Source organism: Periplaneta americana, chromosome 2, assembly GCF_040183065.1.
Source record: "Periplaneta americana isolate PAMFEO1 chromosome 2, P.americana_PAMFEO1_priV1, whole genome shotgun sequence".
NCBI classification, from domain to species: domain Eukaryota; kingdom Metazoa; phylum Arthropoda; class Insecta; order Blattodea; family Blattidae; genus Periplaneta; species Periplaneta americana.
Window position 1 is genome coordinate 65,903,022 of NC_091118.1, and position 26,925 is coordinate 65,929,946.

General features: G+C 34.4%; 1 protein-coding gene across 3 annotated transcripts in view; it reads left to right on the forward strand.

Annotated features, from left to right (window-relative positions):
• Nucleotides 1-26,925, forward strand: part of LOC138694310 (uncharacterized) — a 511,848-nt gene that overhangs the window by 464,030 nt on the left and 20,893 nt on the right. For 2 of the 3 annotated variants that reach the window (XM_069817898.1, XM_069817899.1), the window contains one exon: nucleotides 21,992-22,158. In XM_069817898.1, the coding sequence (XP_069673999.1) occupies nucleotides 21,992-22,158 (167 nt within the window). Of the gene's footprint in view, nucleotides 1-3,690; nucleotides 4,055-21,991; nucleotides 22,159-26,925 lie in introns of those variants that run through there. The other variant, XM_069817900.1, reaches the window with a different exon arrangement.

Sequence of the window (26,925 nt, forward strand, 5' to 3'; positions counted from 1 at the left end):
AGCAGTAACATGACCTGCTTCCAAGAAGTCAAAAGGAGAATAGCAATGGCAAAGGAAGCTTTTAATGGAAGAAGGAGCATCTTCTGCGGACCTCTGGAGAAAGAACTAAAGAAGAGACGAGTATGGAGTGTGGCATTGTATGGGACAGAAACATGGACATTACGACGAAGTGAAGAGAAACGAGTAGAAGCATTTCAAATGTGGTTATAGAGGAGGATAGAACGAGCGAAATGGACAGACAGAATAAGAAACGAAGCTGTGTTAGAAAGAGTGGGTGAAGAAAGAATGATGCTGAAACTGATCAGAAAGAGGAAAAGGAATTGTCTGGCTCACTGACTGAGAAGAAACTGCCTTCTGAAAGATGCACTGGAAGGAATGGTGAACGGGAGAAGAGTTCGGGGCAGAAGACGATATCAGATGATAGACGACATTAAGATTTATGGATCGTATGAGGAAACAAAGAAGAAGGCAGAAAATAGGAAAGATTGGAGAAAGCTGGGTTTGTAGTGAAAGACATGTCTTTGGGCAGAAGATAATGAATGAATGAATGAATGAATGAATGAATGAATGAATGAATGAATGAATGAATGAACGAATGAATGAAGCCTGTCTTAAACGTCCCGCGAAAGTATGAGATACTGACTAGAGATGTTTTTATAAGGAAACTGAAGTTATAAGTTGCAGAAAATGTGTTACCTACGATTGAAATAGGTGATTTAATGAAAGAAAAACACTGTTGCCTTTAAACAATGTTTATTCATGGCAATTTATTTACGTCGCTTGACTATACTTCGCAATTTATTGTCTAACAGTACCGTTCATGCACAGCTCAAGAACGTTTTCTGATTTCAAAATCAAACCTTTTGTAGTAGATAGTAATACAAATAGCAACAATAATTCCGACACTAAGTTCTGAAGTAAGCACGAGTTTAAAGTTATTTATTTTTACAAACTCCCTGAGACTAGATTAGACTAGATTAGACTAACTTAGCCTAGTCTAGCCTAGACTAGACTAGACCAGACTAGACTAAACGTTTCCACATCTGAAAACTACAATAGGCCTACTAACGTAATATCTATGGAATATGAAATGGAAAATCGGTCGATGGATCGATCTGTGAATTATGAGTCGTTTGGTCAGTCGTCATTCTGTCGGTCATCCGAACCGAAGTTTATTATTGATCGTTTTTGCTACGAATATTTACTGTATTATTAGGCTGTCCTAGGCCTTAGCCTATGAATCGCACAAAATAGGGCGCTGACAGGGCAAAAGTAAGGACACGTAATGTCTAAAATCGACGCTAGCATAGAGCTGACATCTTAAAATCCGCCGTAATTTTCACAAGTATTTTCCATGAAAAATAACCAAACTGAAAACTAAACACAGAAATTGTAATTAACTGCCTAACTAATGACTCTTTTATTGTGAAATAATGTGGTAGCCTATGTCATTAAATTTTCGGCAATTTGGATAATCATTAATTTATTTTTAAAATGCATAATATAGATCACATAACGTTTTCCAGATTATAAACATTCCTCGCATATTAAGGAATTTCTTGAAGGGAATATAATCAACTTAGAATAATCGAGTAAAACTTATGGATGTTAAGATGGATGAAATAAGACTTTTGTGGTTTTTGTGGACATTCTCTAGTATGTTGGCCTTATTTTTCTCTCATGAAACTCACAGTAATAATTAATCCAAGTGTTACAAATATTAAATAGGGTTACAAATATGAAATAGTGTGATATAAGATCTGAGTCGAGTTGTATTCTAGCGGAAACCTTCTAAATTACTACACACTAATACTTTCCTTCGCGGGAATAAAATGTTAGCACAGTCTAATATATAGTCACGAAGCTTGAGTTGTTGAGGATACTAGGAACAATAGGCTGTGCCGGTACTATTTCGCATTGTCTGTGATGAGGCGATAGTAGCGATCCTAGTGGTTAGCTTCTATCTATGGATGCATATTCCCTACGTATTGAGCTTCGTGACTGTATATACTAGACTGTGGTGTTTAGTTTGCAGTTAGAAGCTAAACTGTTGAAATTATAATAATAATAATAATAATAATAATAATAATAATAATAATAATAATAATAATAATAATAATAAATTTAGCTTCCCTTATGAAAAGGTTGCCAGATTTGACAAAGCGTATTACATATAATTTGGAAACACACTTAAAAGATAAAATGACATACCTTTGAAACGGTTAGGGAATCGAATATACAAAATGTCAGAAAAATTTACGCCTAAGTAGCGTTTGTGCTCATTTACAGCTAAGAAAGGGGGAAAAAATATCATCAGATATACCGCGAGAAAAATAATAAGACGGACTTATTGGGATTGATATCTAAACCAATTAACAGTCATCGGGTAAGATAACTTGAAATTTCCATTATCACTCCCATACAAATGATTTCTCAATATCTGAACCGATCCTTTGAGGGCACTAATGGCTATTTCCTTCACAATGCTGTGTGATAGCCCCAGGTTTTTACATTTGTTGTCAAGGAAGGAGGGTATGGTACCACGTGCTCTCACCATCAGACCTATTACGTCAATGTGGGACAGGCTATATTTATCTTTATAGATTATTATTATTAGTATTATTATTAATCCATGTATTGTGGGTCTCTATCACCACTACATGGCGCGTCCTCAGGTTGCGGATCGAGGAGACGGCCTCCAGATATGGAGGGTAGCTGCGAATATATTGAATAAGCAGTCGCGGACAGCCGATGAGGGGTGGTCCTCCAGCTTGGAGGTTGGGCGAAGGGCTAACAACCCATCACCGTAAAAAAAAACAGCTTGTTACGAATCCTTCAAATAAGCCTCGGAATGAGACTGATTCTCTGGCACGACCACAGCAAAGGAATAAGGTTTTGAACATGAAATCCAGACGTTTGAGATGGGCAGGGCATGTAGCACTCATGGGCGAATCCAGAAATGCATATAGAGTGTTAGTTGGTAGGCCGGAGGGAAAAAGACCTTTAGGGAGGCCGAGACGTAGATGGGAAGATAATATTAAAATGGATTTGAGGGAGATGGGATATGATGATACAGAATGGATTAATCTATCTCAGGATAGGGACCAATGGCGGGCTTATGTGAGGGCGGCAATGAACCTTCGGGTTCCTTAAAAGCCAGTAATTAAGTAGTAAGTAGTAAGTATTATTATTAATTGTATTTTTATTAATTGTGTTTATTATTAATTGTCATTATTGAGTGTAATTAGTTACCACTGCCACCGGGTATATACCCATTTGCAGTGTGAATAAACACATACATACATACATACATACATACATACATACATACATACATACATACATACATACATACATACATACATACATACATACATACATACATACAAAACTAGTAAAATTTTACAAAACATTAGTCAGTAGTTAAAAAATGTTAGGTCAGTCATATATGTGTAAATTATATTCTTTGATATGTCAACCCAAGTCTTCAGCGCGGAATACCTATGCTGTATCGTCAGATGGTTATAAGGGGTAGTGCGTCGAAATGGACAGTTCCTCATTTCTCTCTTTTCTCCCCGCCCCCCTTCTTTCTATGATAAATAACCAAACTCATGAAGAATACACAATAGAATGACATGTATAACCTTGGGAGGGCCATCAATTGTCTTTCCCAGAAAGCCTCAGCGTTACTGCGATCGTAAGAATCAATACGGTCTATAAATCATTCTTCAGAGAATGTCACGTGACACCGCAGCACGCGTAACCGGGGCAAGATGGTGCCGAATGAATTATTTAACTAACCGCCACGTTGTCCTGTTATGCAAAATCCGAAACGACTGCTCGCAGCGCCTAGTTAGGAATCTCCGGAACTAACGCGAGCCATGACAATGACGAGCAGAAAACGATCTTCTTATGTCTTGGTTCGTTCGGAAATCGCAGCAAAGCGCGAAGAAAGTGATGGTGAGAGGTCCAAGTGATTCAACGAGACGTCGAAACAGTGGTGCCAAATATCCGACATTATTGCCATCGTCTGACAAGCCAGCTCTTAAATACGGTATGAACATTTCTTAATGTCACAGGCGTATATATACTTCTTCCATGAATGTAGAAACGATGTTTTTTTACTGTCTTTCCTCGCATGAAATTCATATCTTTTTTTGCAAACGTTATTCATGTGTTTTTTTCTTTTTCTTTCTATAAGCTAAAGCAAGTTTGACAGGGAAATTTGTATTATGACATCATTCATAATCTCTTTGACACAATAGAATGCGGCTTTTAGGCGCTTTTTACAAGATACCGGTTAACTGACCTACATTCGTTCGTGTGTATACATAAAACAAACAGTGATGCATGTGACTACATTTCGTTCACTCATTGGTAATGTAAAATTCGTTTAAAGTACTAACTCTACTTCAAATTTAATTTACATTATTCGATTTATTAATTTATTAAAATATTTTACTTTGTTACAAACAACGTTGAAAGAGCATGACATATTGAACTTTTCATATTAGAATACAAGCGAAACTACAATTTAATAACAACGAATCAGAATGCAAGTTTATGTAATAATGTTACAATAGTATCTATCGATTTCTATCGATTCAACTGTTCGATATTTATTATACGTAATGCATGACCAACATAAACAAAACTAGTTAGAATGACATCACTGAGTGTATTTTGTATTATTTCATCGTTTTATCTTACTTTTAAAGGTTTTGTTGCTACTTCACTGCATTCAACTAAAAAAATTTAACTTTTAGAGTGAAATTACCTGAAATAAATGGTAACATAGATTTACCTCTCCAAATAAAAATATGAATTATAAAAGATAATTATTATTTTATTATAGTTACAGAACGAGGTATTTTCCTGGAATTAAATTTTTTCTTACGTTTAATGTTCCATTCTGCAAAGAAAAAGAATATTTTTTTTTTCTTATGTATGTTCAACATAAATTCTGCATAACATTTATTTGATGTTTACTGAGTATTGATTTTCTGTTCAAAAAGAGAGAACTGACTGGCGTAGGCAATACTGTATAACTAGTCTGTCACATAAGTGTGAACCGTAAGTAATGTCGTTAATTTCAGGGGTTTTTCTTTGAGATATTTCAAACAAAAAGGCTTAATAAATTTGCTCGTTTTTGCTTCCTTTTCGAGATAAAAATTGTTTTATATGAAATATTTCATAGCGTGTTTTGGGAAAGCTATTTATTTAATCCCCAATATGATCAGCCAATTTAAAAGATAAGTGATAATAAATGATTGAAAGAATTTTAGTTTTGTCCTTTAAATGAGCAGAAATTTGATCCGAATAAATGTAACTTTTCGTTCTGAAAATTAATTTCAAATTGTTACATTTCTTCGGATCAATTTCTGCATATTTAAAGGATAAACCTAAAATTCTTTCAATCATTTATTACGTGTCATAATACACTGCTGTTTTAAATTTAGCGAGCATATTGGGAATTAAATCAATGGAATTTCCAAAACACGCTATGAAATGTTTCATATAAAGCAATTTTGTCTCGGAAAGGAAGAAAAAACGAGCAAAATTGTATTAAACTTTTTTGTTTGAAATATCTCAAAGAATAACTCCCTGAAATTAATGACATTACTTATGGTTAACTTTGTATGTTAAAATTGCGATTTTGTATGCTCATTTATTCTGTTGGTTTCGTTCTACGAATATAGTCCTGGACACGGAATGTAATGTTGTTAATTGAAGTGCATTACATATTATATTAATCGTTTAATCTTCGCTTAGTCATTTAGCAGCAGTAATCTATTCATCTGTGTCCGTTACTTTAACCTCGTTATTAATATAGATAATTGAAATGTGTCACATTATATTGTAATCGTCACTTAAATAGTCTATTTAGTTTGGTCCGTTAAGTACCAGTAACGCTAAGTCCTGAGAGCTGATTGTAGCACAGTCTAGTATATACAGTCACGAAGCTTGAGTTATTGAGGGTACTAGGAACAATAGACTGTGCCGGTACTATTTCGCATTGTCTGTGATGAGGCGATAGTAGCGATCCTAGAGGTTAGCAACTATCTATGGATGCATATTCCCTACGTATTGAGTTTCGTAACTGTATATACTAGACCAGCGTTTCTCAAACTTTTCTGAAGTGGGGAGCACTTTTTTAAGTCAGAACAGTTCCGCGGACCACCTTACTCTTGTTCCCTTCGAAAGCAAATTTTTCATTTATGTAGCATATTTTAATATCAATATACTTACATTTTCATGTAGGAATAATTAATTAAAATTAATTTGATTCAATTAATTTTGTATTAGTATTAACTAATTAAGTTAATGTTAATAGAAGAAAATTTCTTTTATATCGTCATCTGCAAAAAAAAAAAAAAAAAGGAAATAAAAAAAATTAATGCAGAAACATGTCCGATTTAAACAAGTAAAGATGCAATTTTGCATGTTCTATTATTGATGTACGACGTACAGCACGTGACCATTTCAATGTGCAAACTATTAAGAAAGCCATAAATACATGAAAAGGTTCGGTACTTTGGTCCTTTTATGAATTCGGGTAGTCCCTAGCTGGGTTACAGGCACGGTGCCAGATGTGCAGGGAAAAGATAGCGAGAAACACACGTTTATAGTGCGTTAAATCCCTCTTTTTTGCTGAGAGTAGAGTAGGAAGTCGATAGACGGGTAGGGTAAATAAATTTCATAAAATGTCAGTACTGAGAGAAAAAGTGAAAGGCCATGTGTCATTTACAAACTCTGAGATTTTCAGTTATAGTGTGTTACGCAATTCGTTTGAATTTTATTTTTTCTTCTGTCTTTTTTGAAGGACCACAAGGGCAGATCTCGAGGACCACAGGTGGTCCGCGGACCATAATTTGAGAAACGCTGTACTAGACTATGATTGTAGTATAAACAATTGAAATTTGTCACATATATGCAATCGTCACTTAGAAAATTTACCTACTTTGGTCCGTAAAATGTAGTGTCGTACATACATCTTAAGATTGGATCTGTAAGATACTAAAATTTGGATTCAGTTCTCTAAATGACACAGTGTATGCATCAGAGAACTAAATTGCGAATAAACCACCACATGTCGAATTTAGATTTTGATGTGTGTTTGGTCCATTTATACACAAAGCTCCAGGCTGCAGATTGAAGTGTTTCCCCTTTGCTTTATGACTGGGCTGTTATACTGTTTAAAGGACAGAAAGGTTTTTCTCTGACGAGAGGAATTTTATTTACATTAACTGCGCATGCGTTCACCTGGAGTAAAACGGGCACAAGCTCGGGGGCTTTGTGTCGTTATAAAAAGCTTCAATACACATTTAAGTCAACATTTACGCTGTATGAAAACAAAGAGGTCTATTTCTGTGACCCTTGAAGGCTGTTTTCATTGACCAGAACAGATGCGTTTAAATGTATGTGCTGTCATCTTCAGTTCACTCTACGAAATAATGATTTGATTGATGACTATGGTTAATTTGTTAGTTGGATTTCTGCTTTGTTAGCTAAAATATTAGCAGTGTAATGTTGAATATGTTGATGCTTTTTTTTTAAATTGTTATCTCAAAATTACAAACCTTATCATTCCTTTTAATATCGATACTAATAATTTGTATTAACAGAAACACCGATAATAGCTATTAATACATCAAAAGCAGTCATTATGGACATGATAATAATAATAATAATAATAATAATAATGAAGAAGAAGAAGAAATGTAACGATGATATTTCTTAACTTGAAAAATAAATATAAACACAAAATTATTATTATTATTATTATTATTATTATTATTATTATTATTATTATCATTATTATTATTATTATTATTAAGATACATAAAGGTTATAAAAGTATAGTAGTTATTATTAGTAGAAAATGTGGAATGGAGATAGATGAAGAGAAAACATCTTCTGATTTGTTTCGGAAAATGATTTTGACTGATTATAACTTAGCAAGAATACTAAAAATAAATACTATTAACGCAAATATAATGTTATTTATTATAATAAAACATTTATGATTAACAGTTATTAAAACTTATAAATAAATAAGTAAATAAATAAATCAATAATATTATAGACAAGAGACAATAAACAAGCCCATTAAATCCCTGAAGGGCATGGACCTCCTACTTATCAGTAGGGCTGGCTTGGAAGAACTCACAGGATGAGCTATTTCCTGTGAGCTTTCTTTCTCCGTGTGTTTTTGTCTGTTCTTATTTATCATACTTTAACCTATTAAATTAAAGAACATTAACACAAGAATAATATTACATTAAACATAATTACAACAGTTATTAATACTTAAAAATATATGCTGTTAAAGCAAATACAATATTATAATAAAAAGCATTTTTGATAAAAAGTTACTAAAACTTATAAATAAATAATATTAACACAAAAATTATATTATATTAAAATCATTACGACAACAGTTATTAATACTTGAAATATAAACACTACTAACACTAAAATATTATGATATCTAACATATTTACTTCATAAAAGTGAAATTATAAATAGGGAATACTATTAAAAGTTACAAGATTAACAAAATCGCAAAGTCAAAATGGCCTCTACTAAGAAAAGCACAGAACAAGCATTAATCATCTTCATTAGAAGATGTTTTCCCAACCGTAATACTGAATCCAGATGAATAGTCTCACAAGTATTTTCTCGAACTTGTTTTATGGCTTCTTACATTCCATTTTCACTTCACTGTTTTCTAAGTTTCTTGAAAGATGTGATAAACCCTCCTCCTACAGGTGTCAACACTAGCAACGAAATAGAAAACCAGGGTATAAAAATACTAGTATTTCATATTTGCGACACACTGACGTATGTCATAACCTCAAGATATATCATAATTTAAAAACGAAATCAATCAAACATACATTCCTATAAACGTAGATTATTTCTCTTCAAGAATATATATCATTATTATTTCTAACATTGAGGAATAACAATGTATCTTCAAGAAAAGAACTTGCCGCCAAAATTTTCACTTTCCTCGAAAACGCAATAATGATAAACGTTTCAACAGTTCAGCTTCTAGTTGCAAACTAAAACCACAGTCTAGTATATACAGTCACGAAGCTCAATACGTAGGGAACATGCATCCATAGATAGTTGCTAACCACTAGGATCGCTACTATCGCCTCATCACAGACAATGCGAAATAGTACCGGCACAGTCTATTGTTTCCAGTAACCTCAACAAATCAAGCTTCGTGACTGTATATACTAGACTGTGCTAACACATTCCCGCGAAAGAGGGTATTAGTGCGTAGTAATTTGGAAAGCTTCCGCTAGAATGCAACTCGACTCAGGTCATATATCACACTATTTCATATTTGTAACACTTTCTCTATCACTCATGAGGCAATTAAGCCAGGAGATAATGGAGTAGGGTGGTTAGTTTCTTTAAAAATTGAAAATTGTAATGAAAAAAAAAGACATTTTCATAATTGATCTGAGGTCAATTTCTTCGTTATTAACGTTTCCCAATATCCAACTACGAAAATAAAGTATAATATGTTGAAACAGGGATCATAAAACGGAAATTAATCAGAGATGATTAGCATCTGCGACTGGAATTTTGACGAAATCTTCATATGACTGCTGCATAAACATGAAATCTTCTTTAAAAGGTGATGGAAAACCTCAATGACAAAACAATAAGAAGACTGGAAGAAACAGACCTCATCTCTAGAAGACTAGACAGGAATCCCTTGCTGTCTTATCAGTATTGGCATCGCGCCTTCTCTTATCAACATCACGTCTGAACGTTAGAGGGTTATCCACCTCCAGTCTTCCTTTACACCCTTTTCTTTCTATTATGTGGATAGGCGGAGATAGAACGATTTCCTTAGGGAAGGGGAATAATAATAGGATGATAAAATAAGTTAATCCTTAAATACGTATTCTTATCATGACAATGTGAATGTGCCTACATGCATAAAAAAGACATAAGATGTACAGAGTGTGCTTTAAGTAATGTCATTAATTTTAAGGATGTTATTCTTTGAGATATTTAAAACAAAAAGGTTTAATACAATTTTGCTTGTTTTTGTTTCCTTTTCGAGATAAAAAATGTTTTATATGAAATATTTTAGAGCGTGTTTTGGGAAATCTATTTATTTGATTCTCAATATTCTCAGTCAGTTTAGAAGAGCACTGTATTAGTGTAGTGTAGTGTCTTTGTAACGCAGTTTTTACTCCTGGTTGAGTGTTAGAGAAGCCCGTATGGCCTTAACTCTGCCAGGTTAAATAAATCATTATTATTATTATTATTATTATTATTATTATTATTATTATTATTATTATTATTATTATTATTATTATACAAGTTGGGTCAAAAGTCGCTTTCCCCAATATTCGTTTTTAGGTTTCATATTTGTAAATTATATACACACTGGAATAAACAAATAACTGGTATAATAAGTGGTAAGTTGACAACATGTTCGTGCGTCAACTGTTTTTCCGATGTCATGCCTTGAAAACAGCCCTGGTTTGCCGATATGCACTTGATATGACAACAGGATGAAGCACGACCTCATTTTGGTGTAGGAGTGAGTGAATTCTTGAATCAGCAATTCCATGAATGGATTGGCCGTCGTGGCACAAAAAATGACTACCCAGATCATGCGACCTTCCTCCATGTGATTTTTCGCTGTGAGTTATCCCGAAAATGATTATTTTTCTCAGAAACGGCAGGATCTGCATCAGTCGCGACACGTGATCGAACAGTCATTCGTAAAAATCGATGAAAATCGTGAATTATGTTCTGCCATCTGTCTGAATTGTGAATTGTGTAGCCTATAGAAAAACAGAGCCTATATTTTGAACAAAATCTGTAAAGAAATGTGTAGTAAAATGTAAATTGAATGTAATTAAATGTAAGAAAGTGTTTTGGGAAAGTGATTTTTGACCCACCTCGTATATTATTGAAACAATTTTAGTTTCGTCCTTTAAATATGCACAAAATTTGATCCAAACAAAATTAACTTTTCGTTCTCGAAAAGAATTTTGAAATATTTTGTTAGAATCAAATTTCTGCACATTTATAGGACAAAACAAAAATTATTTCAATAATTTATTATCACAACACACTACTCTCTTAAATTGACAGAGTACAATGGGAATTAAATCAATGGCTTTTCAAAAACACGCTATGAAATATTTAAAATAAAACAATTTTTAATTCGAAAAGGAAGCAAAAACGAGCAAAATTGTATTAAACCTTTTTTGTTTGAAATATCTCAAAGAATAACACTCTGAAATTAATGACAATACTTAAGGTTCACTCTGTATACACATAATGAAAATATAAAGCATTCATTATGTCCTTTGAATCCTATTCCTTGCTTAGCTAAGTACAGAAAAATATTAATAATTATTCCAAATTAATATTGTCGATTTCTGTTAAAAAGATCTTAAAATCTTTGTGTGAATTAGAGAGCTGTGCCATCACTGATTCTGTAGGATGCTTCATATTTTCAACTTCGCCATTATATCACATGTATGATCACTAGTTGTAGGTTGAATGTCATCACCCGCAATACTAATAGCAGATGCACTAACATACTATTATCCGTAGTGTTAATGGATTCTTCATTATTAATAACGGGCTACGGTTACTTCCAAGGAACGTGTATCTTGCGAACTCATTGTAACTAACTGAATGAAATTTCTTCAGAAAATTATCGTATATAATCGTGAAAACTTGTAGACACAGGGATACAAAAGTTGATCCCACGGTATCATAAATGTCTAAATTCTGATGGAGAATATGTTTAAAAATAACTAACAATTGCTCTCTCTGTTCCAATAAATCTTTCCATGAAATTGTTTTCTTTCTGTAAACGGTCCCAGGAAAACTTACTTTATTCACAGCCCTCGTAACTGCGCTCGAGTGGCCAAAATTTGTATAAGCACTTGTTTTGACATTATTGACATCGTGGAAGAAAAAAAGTAACTTTATCTTTCCGCATAAGAATGTTTGCTAGTTAGTTGCATTAAGTCTAAGTCCTAATCTGCTGGCCCATGTCGAGACTATGATACCACTAAGTTCTCTTCACATTGCATAAGCACTGACATCGCTGTTTCGCCCATATTTTCCAAAAAAATCTGGGTAGTTTGTGTTTGGGGATACAACCGCTATGGTGACATGAATACGTCCCATTTGTCGTCTTTCTGATGGGTGATGTATGGTGGGTAATGGGTTGTGGGAGTTTAAATGAATTAAAGGCAGATTTAACGATCAAGTATGAGTTTATACACGATCGGTGTATGGCAAGAGAGAAGTAACACACACACACGCACGCACGCACACACACACACACACACACACACACACAGCAACCGCAATGGAGTATGCTGATAAAAAACATACATACGTCTAAGTCCGAATCTGCTGGTCCATGATACCACTAAGTTCTCTTCACATTGCAAAAGCACTGACATCGCTGTTTCGCCCATATTTTCCAAAAAATCTGGGTAGTTTGTGTTTGGGGATACAACCGCTAGGGAGACATGAATACATCCCATTTGTCGTTTTTCTGATGAGTAATGTATGATGGGTAATGGGTTGTGGGAGTTTAAATGAATTAAAGGCAGATTTAACGATCAAGTATGATTTTATACACGATCGGTGTATGGCAAGAGAGAAGTAACACACACACACACACACACACACACACAGCAACCGCAATGGAGTATGCTGATAAAAACATACATACGCACATAGTACATACATGCATACATACATAATACATACATACACACAAACACACACACATATACATACATACATACATACATACATACATACATACATACATACATACATACATACATACATACATACATACATACATACATACATACATACATACATACATACGCCTACATTGCATACATTATATTATATAGGTACATTACATCACATTTTGCAGTATTAATACCTACTAGGCCTTTGTATTATATTGAAAGATCTAAGTAAAATCTTATTTTTTATGAATAGTGTAAACTGTTCTTTGAGGTAAAGTAGCAGTTTTTCTTTACAGACGTACAAGACATATTAACTGCATTGGTAAATTAAATTCTATGCAATGAAAATAACTCACATTTTTGTGAATGGAAAACTCATCTCCATTTGCTGACAAGGTAATATCCGTTGCGATATTTTTAACCACCACGCAATGTAATTTTCGCGGAATGTATCAAGCTCAATAAACAAGCACTGAACAACTGCCAACAAATAAATATACTGTGAACTGTCTGTGTTTCAATTGTTTCTCTGCTAAAACAAAAAAAAAAAAAGTCGACCTCTGCAACACAACATAAAATGTGGAGTTGGTGTATATGGAGAAAAGAGAAGCTTTATTTTTACTTTTAATTTATTCTGTCACAGCACGAACCTTGCGATCTAATGAAATATTTGTTGGTTATATTTTGAAGTAGATATATTAAAATAAATTAAAATGCAGTAATCAAAGACATATTACCGGTATCATTCTTTTCCGGGGTTGACCTTAAGAATATGTGATATTATATTATAATTATTTTTAAGGCATATTTTGATTTTTAAATGTACACTCTAATGTGAATTGTTTTAAAAGGACAGATTTGTAACTAATACATTTTCTTTAAAGCCTATTTTTTCTAGATAGATTACAAAATATAAAGATATTCATTCTAAATTTTCTGCCAAGATAAATCGATAGATTATGAAAATAATAAAAAAGTTAATAATAATAGAAGTTGGGTATGACAGTGTTTTGCCGTCACAGTTCCGAACTGTGACAGCGCCGCAAAATCGCTGTAACAGATAATAGCGATTTTGTCACAGTGTGATTTTTGTGTTCGAATGATTATTAGCAATTATTGTGAATGTTTCCCACCAAGAGCTGATAGATATTTATGTTTATCGATCTTTTGCGAATTGATATACCGGTGCCATGTCTTATATCAACAATACTGATTAGCGCGGCGAGTATAACAAAAACACGCTCTGAGCTATGTTATCGCGATGTGTGGGCGGGTATATTTGCCCAAGAATATTTATGAATGATTAGGTGAGTCATTCGTGGAAGAATATAGCGAATGCATTGTAACTTGAGTATAAAAAACATGTTTTCAGTGGAACAAAAATTAATTAGATCCCAATTTCATTGTCATTCAAGCAATCTTTTGACTTGCAGTTGTCTGGATTCTGAAGCTGTTACATATACACAGGGTTACCAGACATCATGGATTTACCAGGATTGTTCAGAATTTTAGTGGTATGACATGTCCTGGATTAAGTTACATATGTTCCGGAATATAAAAAAGGAAATTGGAAAAATACAATTTTTTTTGCTCATTTCCATAAAATTATTTGTAAAATTCTGTATTCATTTTTTCAAGATCTTGTCCAATCTATGTTCAAAATCGTTGTTAACGCTACCTAGCATCTCCTATCGGGTTATATTGAAATAAAAACAATGATGCTATAGTTTGTATGAGGTATTATTGTTTATTAGTTACTCTCTTTGAAAGATGGTTTATTATTGATAGGATTTAAACACTATATCATGCATTTTTTCTGTATAAAGCAGGCTGTAATATGACATTATTTTTCCAAACTTTATCAATAATTCACAGCAGATTTCGTAATATAGCAAAAGTATGACAATTAAAAATTTTAATCCTATATAATTTGTTGAAATACAGTACTTAAAAGGGATAAAATCAGTTGTATAGCAAAATGAATTAATTCAAGTGTGTAGGCATATTAAGGTACGTAGTATCATCATCTGTCCTGGATTTCTGATGAAAGAATCTGGCAACCCTGCATATACATACTTCAGTAGCCATCGCTATGAATCACATATCGGTCGGAGATGGCGACAAACGTGTCACAGCGAAAAAATCACAGGTGTTAAAATCACACCTTTCCGGCAGTATATTGATTCTTCGCCTGTAAACCCCCATTTACTTCATTGGAATATGTTGTATAGTTTAGAAATTATAGGGGCGACAATACTGGCCTGAAAGTATGTCGGTCAACTTTCTGGGATGGCAACGTAGTACCACAGTCTAGAATATACAGTCACGAAGCTCAATACATAGGAAGTACCTGCACAGTCTATTGTTCCTAGCACCCTCACAACTCAAGCTTCGTGACTGTATATACTAGACTGTGGTAGTAATTCCATCGAACTTAGAGTCTTATCCACGTCAGAAGTTTACCACACATTTACAGCTAAAGAAGTTTCACGTCTGCTGCGCATAGAGGCCACACACTCATTTCTTTTCGTAGAACTCAGAAAACGAAAGTGTATTGTTTTATTTTGAAATGTATTAAGTGACTTAAGTTTTGTGCGAAAGTGATTAAAAAAGTAAGGTAACGAGTTCTCATGGGTGACGTATTCCCTCTCTTGTTCGAATTTTCCGCCAGGCCCACAGCAGTAGACCACAGCTTTATCACACAGTCATTGGATGGCATATATGTTGTGCCAGACCTTCACAATATCAGTTGTGGAAAAATGGTCAAACGTGGAAGTGCGTAATGTGATCTGGGTCTGCGTCTGAAAGGCATCTCACCAGTAGAAATTCATCGTCAACTTGTTGAGGTGTACGGTGCAAAATTCCAGTGGGAATTACTGGAGCATCCTCCCTACAGTCCTGACCTGGAATCATGTGATTTCCATATCTTCGGGCCGTTGAAGAAGCACCTGGGTAGTATGCGATTCAACATCGATAAAGCCGTTGAACATATCTTCATATCGTGGTTTCAGGGACTTGACGCAGATTTCTTGTATGCCTTCATCGATGCTTTAGTCTATCGTTGCAACAAGTGTTAGGACAAGCATGGTGACTATGTTGAAAAGTAATATCACAGTCTAGTATATATAGTCACGAAGCTTGAGTTGTAGGGTGCTAGGAACAATAGACTGTGCCGGTACTATATCGCATTGTCTGTAATGAGGCGATAGTAGCGATCCTAGTAGTTAGCAACTATCTATGGATGCATATTTACTAAGTATTGAGCTTCGTGACTGTATATACTACACTGTGGTAATACGTAACAGTGCCCTACTAATGTGTATCAGTGTATCTGCCTGTGAAATGAAGTTTGTCCATGAGAGCTCTTGTTACCTTACTTTTTGAGGGATCCTCGTATGTCTTTGAATAATACAATATTTCAAGAAAAAAAAAAAAGATGTAGTAAGGAATATCATTCTCAACAAGATAAAGCAGCTGAGTTACTACGAAATGCACAGAACCTATGAGAAGGTATGTTCCATCTTCATGTCATGACATGGACGTTCTTTTTTCTTGCTTGTTTCCATGGTTGCTGTGCATTAACACTCAATTCTCTTCCATCCCATAAAGCCTTGCAACACAACACAATACAACAGTAGACTCCGTCACGTCGAAGGAGATCGTGTCAGTAGAGGGTGGGGGGTTAATGGGATGACCTATATAATAATTCAACGCTGCATCCCTTGTTTACAGCGCTTTCGACGCCTCTACACACAATAGAGGAGTCATGCCGGCCGTGAGTAAATTTCCGAGGGTGTGAGACGATAGGGGTACTTAATTGCCAGCACAACCCTACTTGCTTACAGGAAACTCGCCTGCGTAATCAATAGCTGTTCAACAAATTCGAGGCTTGTTATTGCTCAGGGAAGTTCGTTACTCCCACAAACATTGCACTTTTTGTTACCTTCTTACTGCTGATACGTCTTAATGGTTTCTGCTGAATTAATGCTCCAGATATTGACTGCATTCTTGCTTGGTTCGACTAATCATTATTATTGATTGTCAGGGATCGTATTTTTGGTGAAATAAAGTTGGTGATTTCGGTGTTAAGCCTGCCACTATTTCGGTGCGTATTTCGCGAAATAAGTTGTATTATATTATGCTTAATGTGTACATTAAATGATATTTATATACACAGTGTTTCAAAATGAATATCGGGGTTGTAAGGCTTTGTAGTATTTATTACATTTAACGTACAATTACAAATAATACATGAAATGAAAGAGCAACTCAAACAGTTTTGTACGCGCATGCGCTGTTTCCTCTGTCTGCCGTTAGAAAGTGCGCTGAACGAGTGAGAGAGTCTTCCACGCGTAGCCCCAAGAAATCTATTCGGAAGGCTAGTCGTGAATTAGCAATTCCAGCGACGACTGTGTGGAGAATTTTAAGGAGACCCATATGGAAGTACGCGATTGGTTAAACGACGTTGTACCCGACCGACCGCTGGATTGTCCGAAAGGGGCCGAATGACAAAGCTTATTTCGCATGGCCTCCACGTTCACCAGATCTTACGCCAAGCGATTTTAATTTTGGGGATTCATAAAGGATCGTGTGTATGTACCCCCGCTACCAGCTGACCAGACTTAAGACAGAGGATTGCAGCAGTTGTTGCAACAATTACTCCAGACACACTGATCAAGGTTTGGGAAGAACTCGCTTATCGACTAAATGTGTGTGCCATGTGACGAATGGTGCTCACATTGAGCACTTGTAGCAAAACTGTTTGAGTTGCTTTTTCATTTGGTGTATTATTTATAATTGTACGTCAAATGCAATAAATACTATAAAACCTTAAAAACCCCGATATTCATTTTGAAACACCCGGTATTATAATAAATAATATTTATTACTAGGGAATTCGATAAGTAATGGCAACAATGCTATAAATCAGTGCTCCTAGCGGTGACAATTGAAATATTGTACTACGTATTAGAGCAACGATTGTTTCATAAATTTGCAATATTGAAAGTCTCGAAGTAGCCATATTTTGTAAATACAGTGGCTGTTTCTGATTTGTAGTAAACAGTACAGCCCTAAAGGCAAGAACAAAGGTGCTTCGTAAAAATCGAAGATGCAAGAGAAAAACATGCAACTTAGTGCTTTATGGCATTACGAGAAGCCTGTGGGAGAGAAGTCCTACCATACTGAACTATTGCAAGTTGGGTGGAAGCGAGGCATTCGCTTTCAATAAGGAGTTGTCCTCCGAAGAGCTTTAGATTGGTGAGTGAGAAAGACGTAGAAAAGAAGTTAAATAAATTTTTAAGACTTATTTGTACAATTAAACGTACACTCATAAATAAAGTCGACGGACAGACTGTGCTCAAATTTTACAAGACACTGGCAATTCCAACATTGTTATATGGTTCAGAAACGTGGATTCTGACTAGAGTCCAACAGAGAAGAATTGAGGCCGCTGAGATGAGACTCTTAAGGCCACTAGCAGGATTTAGACTACAGGACCATAAGTGAAATGAAGATATACGTCAAGAACTGAATATCGAGAGTATAAGAACTATAATTGAAAAATATAGAAATAATTGGTACGATGGCAAGAATGCCCAACGACAGGAGACGTTGGAGAAACCAGTTTGACGGATAAAATTCTGGAGGCGGAACAGGTCATCGGCCTAAACCTTGAAGTTATTGATGATGATGATGATGATGATGATGATGATGATGATGATGATGATGAAAGATATCCAGAAATGCTGCTGCAAATGGAGTCCGCCGTCTTCCAAGGATTTGGAACGTATTCTTGACATGGCAGAGGACTATATTTGAAGTACGTGATGCCAAAAGTAACCCAAATAAATTTAGTGTGAAACAATGACTACTGTACGTATGTTGCCACTACTTTTCGAATGTCCTAGTATTATACTTATATCATATTATACAGGATATATAAAGTGCCAAAAAATACTGTTGGTAGAGCATAAATAACTGATGGAAAAAGTAAAACGTTGTGTTTCTGTAGGCTTAACAGTCGAGGTTTACCAAAAAAAAAGTGTTTTGTGAGAATAACTTTTTGGAAAAAGAGAATAGACAGTCATTACGTTAATTTACTTTGCCCCAAACGTACTCTGAAGTAGTCGTTTCTCTGTTGTTTATTGCTATGTGTTGGGTGCAAGGTCATTGGAAATGACATTCACGTTCAGTCAAAATGTAAACAAATAATTAGACTAAAAACAAGGTATTATACAAATTAAGAATAAAATTCTAACAAATAATCAATAATAATCACTGCGGGCTAAAGCAGGGAGATGCACTATCACCTTTACTTTTTAACTTCGCTCTAGAATATGCCATTAGGAAAGTTCAGGATAACAGGCAGGGTTTGGAATTGAACGGGTTACATCAGCTTCTTGTCTATGCAGATGACGTGAATATGTTAGGAGAAAATAGACAAACAATTAAGGAAAACACGGAAATTTTACTTGAAGCAAGTAAAGCGATCGGTTTGGAAGTAAATCCCGAAAAGACAAAGTATATGATTATGTCTCGTGACCAGAATATTGTACGAAATGGAAATATAAAAATTGGAGATTTATCCTTCGAAGAGGTGGAAAAATTCAAATATCTTGGAGCAACAGTAACAAATATAAATGACACTCGGGAGGAAATTAAACGCAGAATAAATATGGGAAATGCGTGTTATTATTCGGTTGAGAAGCTCTTATCATCCAGTCTGCTGTCCAAAAATCTGAAAGTTAGAATTTACAAAACAGTTATATTACCGGTTCTTCTGTATGGTTGTGAAACTTGGACTCTCACTCTGAGAGAGGAACATAGGTTAAGGGTGTTTGAGAATAAGGTGCCTAGAAAAATATTTGGGGCTAAGCGGGATGAAGTTACAGGAGAATGGAGAAAGTTACACAACACAGAACTGCACGCATTGTATTCTTCACCTAACATAATTAGGAACTTAAAATCCAGACGTTTGAGATGGGCAGGGCATGTAGCACGTATGGGCGAATCCAGAAATGCATATAGAGTGTTAGTTGGGAGACCGGAGGGAAAAATACCTTTGGTGAGGCCGAGACGTAGATGGGAGGATAATATTAAAATGGATTTGAGGGAGGTGGGGTGTGATGATAGATACTGGATTAATCTTGCAAAGGTTAGGGACCGATGGCGGGCTTATGTGAGGGCGGCAATGAACCTTCGGGTTCCTTAAAAGCCATTTGTAAGTAAGTAAGTAATAATCAAAATTCAGTAAACATTTTGTTCAATACACCGATATGTACTGTCTATATAATTTTGACACTTTATTTCGTTTACATCCTGTATTATCAGTTTTATAAAAATTTTTTATTATGCATATCTCATATCGGCATCGCCAACATATAAACTAATTACGGTTTATATATTGTCCTCACGAAGTTCTGTGCGACAGTTACTGGGGTATTTTCGTGTACTCAGAAAGGCACCTCTCACTGTCCACATAGACGTAGAGAACCACAATACCTGCAAATCACTCATTCTGGACTTTTTTTTTTTATTTTAATCTGCCTGGTCTCGAAGCTTTTTAACCTAACTTCAGATTAAACCATCTGCGCATGCGTCAAAGTTAAGAATTCCCAATTCCTGCTCTTAATCGAGAACCAATTAAACTCGTTTCGAACGAGTTCTAAAGCGCGTTGGAACAGGCAACTGGGAGTTCAATGTCGGTTCGGAATCAGTTCTTGTTGTAACGCAAATTGAGCTACTGCGCATGGGGAGGCTGGAACAAACCTATTGTTGTTGTTCTTGTTTAGTTAACTGTCCGAAGACAGGTCTGAACCTCACAAGTGATACCAAGAAGGCACCACTTATGAGGCAACTAGGCCAGGAGATAATGGGATAGGGTGGCCAATTCCTTTCCCTCTACATTGCATACATCGCCGACTAGCAACATATTACAATAGTCAGAACAAACCTATTATTAAAACTAAAATGCAAGCACTGCGAGTTAGAGAATTTCAATGAAGAAAAGTGTCTACCCCTAGTCGTGTTGTGCGTGATGCCTAAAACAATTTATGAACGGCTTGAGTCAGACATATTGTATTTTATCTAAGAAATAAGCTGCTTAAATCTGAATAATTTTATTATTTTCACCCTGTATATCAATACTTTATCCAAATGTTTAAGATGAGCAGGGCATGTAGCACCTATGGGCGAATTCAGAAATATAGAGTTTTAGTTGGGAGACCGGAGGGAAAAATATTTTTGAGAAGGTCGAGACGTAGATGGGACGATACTATTAAAATGGATTTGAGGAAGGTGTGATGTGATGTAGAGAGTGGATTAATCTTGCTCAGGATAGGGACAGATGCTGGGCTTATGTGAGGGCGGCAATGAACTTCCGAATTCCTTAAAAGCCACAAGTAAAATCGATACTTTTTAAGGAGTTAAAATTTGGAAATATTCAACATTCTTTCCTCCATTACTGTATCTTGTACAATAATGAAAATTTGTATGTGTAAAACACTGTTCTTCTGCTTCTTGAAAAACCATTTTTAGAATTAAAAAAAAATTATTTACCTTTTTTTTTTTTTTTCAAAATTCAGTTCACTGTGCAGTGATGAAGCGTTTCCCACATAACTAAGAAACTATCCAACACTCTGTGATGAAATTTTTTGTGTTTATTTATGCATGTCATATCTACAATATGATGCAAGATCACTTCTCTACCTTTGATAGATTGTCTGATAAAAATAAATTCATTTTTTAAAATGATCATATATCAGTATTTTCTTCTAGCACAAAAAAAAAAAATATTATTTTTAAAAGGATGATATTGTAAACATGAGTTTCAGCAATAAAACAAAAAAGAGAGACCATGAAAAAGATATTTATGAGTTATGAAGAAAACGCTTCATCACTGCACAGAATTTTGATAAAAAAAATATAAATAATTGTTTTAAATCGTAAATATATATTTCATATAGCAGAAGGACAGTGTTTTACACATACCAATAATTTATTTTCATTATTGTACAAGATACAGTAATGGAGGAAAAAATGTGAATATTTAAAAAAATGTTACTGCTTTAAGCTGTACCTAACCCCTTAACAGACTCTTGTAACCAAGGAAACGCAATTGGAATAAGTTTGGAGCGGGAGAGAATAATTACAGTTGTGCAGTTGTTTAATTTAGAGTACGGTACTGAATCGCTTATGTTTTGTTTTGTACACAGCCACATGGGTGAGCAGAGTTCCAAGTGAAGATGAATCCCAAGACAACGCTTCTAGCAACTGTCTATCTCAGCTCCAGAAGGAGAAGTTCAGCCATTTCTTCACGCACCTCCTCGACTGGGACAAGGACACACTTATCTCGGCACAGGACTTCGATGCTCTTAGCGAGGTGAATGTCAGCTGCCTATAACGTGTTTTCTTCTTCACTAATAATTTTTACAAGTATAACTTTTTCAACATATTTCAATACACTGCTCCGTCGATAAAGAAGAAAACCAATGTTATTCTACTTAGATATAACACGCGGAGCAAGTCCCCTGCAATTGGCAAGCATCATGTTTAGGTAGAGCAGGGGTTCTCAAATTGTGTGTCGCGACGCCCTGGTGCGTCACCGGTCTTTGTCTGGAGCGTCGCGGCTGTATCTACGTGTAGATATTTATTTTGTTCTAATGTTATATCTTTAAATGTAAAATAATACACGCTAGTAATGTAAAATACTATTTTCTTAAAAAAAATCACAAAATCGAATTTCAGTTTTTTTTTACAGGGGTAGGACGTCGTAAGGAAAATGTGACATGTAAGACGTGGTCTTAAAAAGTTTCAGGACTCCTGAAGTAGATCATGAAAGTCAAGGAATATTATGGAGAGTAAAAAAGGGATCATACGGAAATTTAATTCATTATAACAAGTGAATCTGATAATATAATAATTTCATTTCCTAGAATACATCTCTCTATATAATGCAATAATAAATAAATAAGTACATAAGTAAATTATTAAATAAATATGTAAGTAAATATAAAAAATAAAAAAATAAAAAATAATAAATAAATACATAGTAGCTAGTAAATAAATAAGTAAATATGTAAATGAATAGATAGATAGATAGATAGATAGATAGATAGATAGATAGATAGATAGATAGATAGATAGATAGATAGATGGATGGATGGATGGATGGATGGATGGATGGATGGATGGATGGATGGATGGATGGATGGATGGATGGATGGATGGATGGATGGATGGATGGATGGATGGATGGATGGATGGATGGATGGATGGATGGATGGATGGATGGATGGATGGATGGATGGATGGATGGATGGATGGATGGATGTGGGTGGGTGGGTGGATGGGTAGGTAAGTAGGTAAGTAGCTAAATACGTAAGTAAATAAATAAAGTAAATACTGGGTGGGTGGATGGATGGATGGATAGGTAGGTTAGATAAGTAGTTAAATACGTAAATAAATAAATTATTAAGTAAATACTGGGTGGGTGGGTGGGTGGATGGATGGATGGATGGATGGATGGGTAGATAGGTAGGTTGGTAAGTAGATAAATATGTAAGTAAGTAATCAAATTATTAAGTAAATACTTTATAATTTAGCCTAAATAAACAAAAAATAAAAAGTGAATAAATAAAAAGAAATAAATAAGAAGTGTAAATAAATAATAAATACGTAGGTAAGTAAGTAAATAAGTAAATAAATAAATTAAATTAAATATATATTACCTTATACTGTCCAGCGATAGTCTATTCTTAATATTTGCGCTATTTGCACCATTTTTAAGGCGATGAATAACATTTACTTTATGATAAATACTCAGACGTGAACGTGTTTGTGACATGATGTCTTAACGGCATGCGGAGGCTTGTATTCTCGTTGCAACAACAGACCAAGTTGTACTGTTTTCTGATTTCTTTAGACTCAAACGCATCCTACTAAATAGGCGGAGCAGTGCATACTATTTCTAGAACTTGTAAACATTTCTTACCTGTAATCTGTAACTTTTTTTTTTGTGAAACATGCTACAAAAGGTGGTAAAAACCAAGTTTCTAATTAATAGATAAAAGTCCCTCACTTAAGATTGTGTCCAAAATGATTGTGGTTGAAGGTTCTGTAAGAAATTGTGATTGGTGGAGTATTTAAAAGACAACTGGCCATTCAGCTCCTCCAGGATATTTGCTACTCAGTCTAATATTGTTACGGTATGCTGTTATCTTTGTAAACACCTATTTTGGTTTTGGTCGGTGATCAGTCAGTCTTTCCATTTGATTTGTGATTGAACAGATTTATAACTCCAGGGGCATATTGTATAAAATATAGGCTTACTAGTGACAGATGACAATTTACCAATATGTGGATGACAAATGATAGGTCTTAGTAATATCTGTTGCATAACTATTGAAGAGTGTGATCCCAAAATGCGTTTAGTCCATTTTTATGAAAGGACTGGGCTAGTTCTTTTATCCACTGGTCTACAGACTGAGAGAGTTTTGAAGTAACTTCCACAATAACACAAACTTTTAGACAAGGATAGGCGTTGTTTTGGAAGAAAACAAGCTTAAAATATAATGATAGAGGTCTCAAACATAATCATATATGTTGTTGTTTTCTAATGCCAGGCGTTTGACAATAAAGTCATTTGACCTCTTGCGCTCCAATATTTTTCAAAGACATTATCATGGCCAGCCACTGAAGCACAGATTTTGAGGTGTTCCGAATCCATTTCTTGGTTTGAGTTGCACAATGGGCAGTTAGGGAACTGACATATATATATCATATATAATATGTAGGGTAAAGGTGCCTAATTCCGTGATACCCATATTCCCGTGATAAAATTTCAATTGACTGCCATGGAGTTGTGGTTTCTGACTTTTAAGTTTTTGAAATGCCTAACATATGCCAGGAGATGTCTTCTTTTCAATTCTATTGACTACCCGCCTTTTGAATAGAAGCAGTCGACTGCAGAAGCTTTTGTTCAGTGAAAGGTGGTTGACCAGTAAGTTTTTCTTTCTCTTGTAACCGCTCCTGAAGAAACATTTTATATTTGAGGTAAGAATTAATATAGCATTATAAAATTGGTATATTACTGTAGTAGATTAAAGTCACCTGAATCAATGCGTATGATTATATAAACATTATGAGACAATAACAATGCTACAGGAACTTTCCCATTTTCGGATTTATTTTCATATTTCTCCTTCCTGGGTCATTCGACCAGCGATGCCAACGCTAAATTGTGAAAATTAATTTCTGTAAAAGAAAATAGTTCGTGGAAATAATAATAGAAATTAGTTATAGAAAACATCAATTATAACTATAATAAAATAATAGGGTATATATTTAACTTAATTACTGGTGTTGTTAGGAATATAAATAATGAGAAATAGTTGTGTTATAATTCAATTTATTCAAATTTAATTTTGTATTTAATTTAACTTTCAGTTTATTTTGTTTATAATATATTAATTTATATTCTTGTAGTTACACAGTATTTTGTCACTTAGGCCCTTTTTCTATGTTGTAATTTCTTGCTTTTTCCATATTAAAACTATATACCATGACTTTAAAGTGTTTTTCCAAATACACGTTTGTTTTCTGAGCAGTTAATTAGGATTATTCTAGTATAACGGAATTAGGATATTATTCACGGAATTTGGATCCCTGTCACGGATTTAGGTGTCACTGTATAACAATGAAGAATGATATGTTACATATCACACTTTTGTGAAACTGTTGACACTGAATGTTTTAAAAACTGTAGCTAAAGGCCCAAATAACGTCATTTAGGTGTTATTTGAAAATTGTTAGTACAATTTTGGCATAAATATAGACTTTATTAAATATGTTACGGAATTAGGCAACCTTACCCTAAAAATCATGAAAATGGTTAAATGGATTGAGCTAGTTTTGGGATCACACTCTTCAGTTTTACTAATTGTCATAATTAGCATATTTTAACAAACATTATGTTCAAAAATTATTACGTAAAAGTAGTGTTATAATACTGAAATCAGTTTTAAATACTATTTAATTTGTATTAATTAATTACGAAAGAAGAAAGTCAATCGTAGTGTATGACACACACAAAATTATTAAACATTCATGTTCCTTGATAGATTAAGAGAAGAAAATAGTAGTAATAATATAGTATTTGGATAGTTTTTTATAATTTGACAAACACAGTAAAGTCAAATTAATGAAATGAACTCCACACGTAGGTCTACGTTCAATTAATTGATCTGGTACCACCGAATAAGGATTCGAAATGTACGCGAGGCACTTTTGATCGAACTGTAGGAAGAGAGCTATGGTATGTATTTACGTATTATGTTTCAAATGAATATTACTAATGTTCAAATTATTATTTAAAGAATACAGCGATTATTTTTTAATAATTTATTGATTGATCAGCGCATTTAGCGCTATACAGACCACTTCTAAATGAAATGCAAATACAATACGTGACACTGAAGAAGGGCAGCCTAGATTGGGCTCCTCAGTGTACAAAAAATTCTTGATAAGTGATATACATAGGTTGGTATGTTGATAAATGATTGCTATTAAAATAATCTTCTCTTGGTTATACATAAAGTTCTCGGTGCTGCAGTACATAAATAAGGCTTTGCAGCAGGAAGCAATGTCTTAAATTTAGTTCTTGACATCCGAAATACTTCTTCAAACTAAAACACTTCAAAATCAATATTTATTCTTGCACTAAGATTAAATGTTCTCGGCCTACGTATGAATTCTTCTTCAATGCCACTACTTCAAGATGAAATCGTACTGCATTATAAATGTTATTTCTACACGTTTAAGAAAGTTTTCAAAGCATAAAGGTTTGGTAGAAAACGTGGTCACTATTCTATTTCACAAATTACTAATTTTTTACTCAACAAATGAAACTGTTAGTAATTGAAGGGTTCAGAATCATAGTGGGCCATTTATTTGTCACAAAAAGTCACCAGGACTAGTAATTGAAGGGTTCAGAGCCATAGTAGGCCAAGTGCCATTTATTAAAAACGGAGAAAGCAAGGGTTAAAGTTAAGTGAATACTATAGTTTAATGAAGATTGACATATCATTTAGATTTAATATGCACACTTTATATTACTAGCTGTACGTTTCATTAAATTAAAGTGTTCACT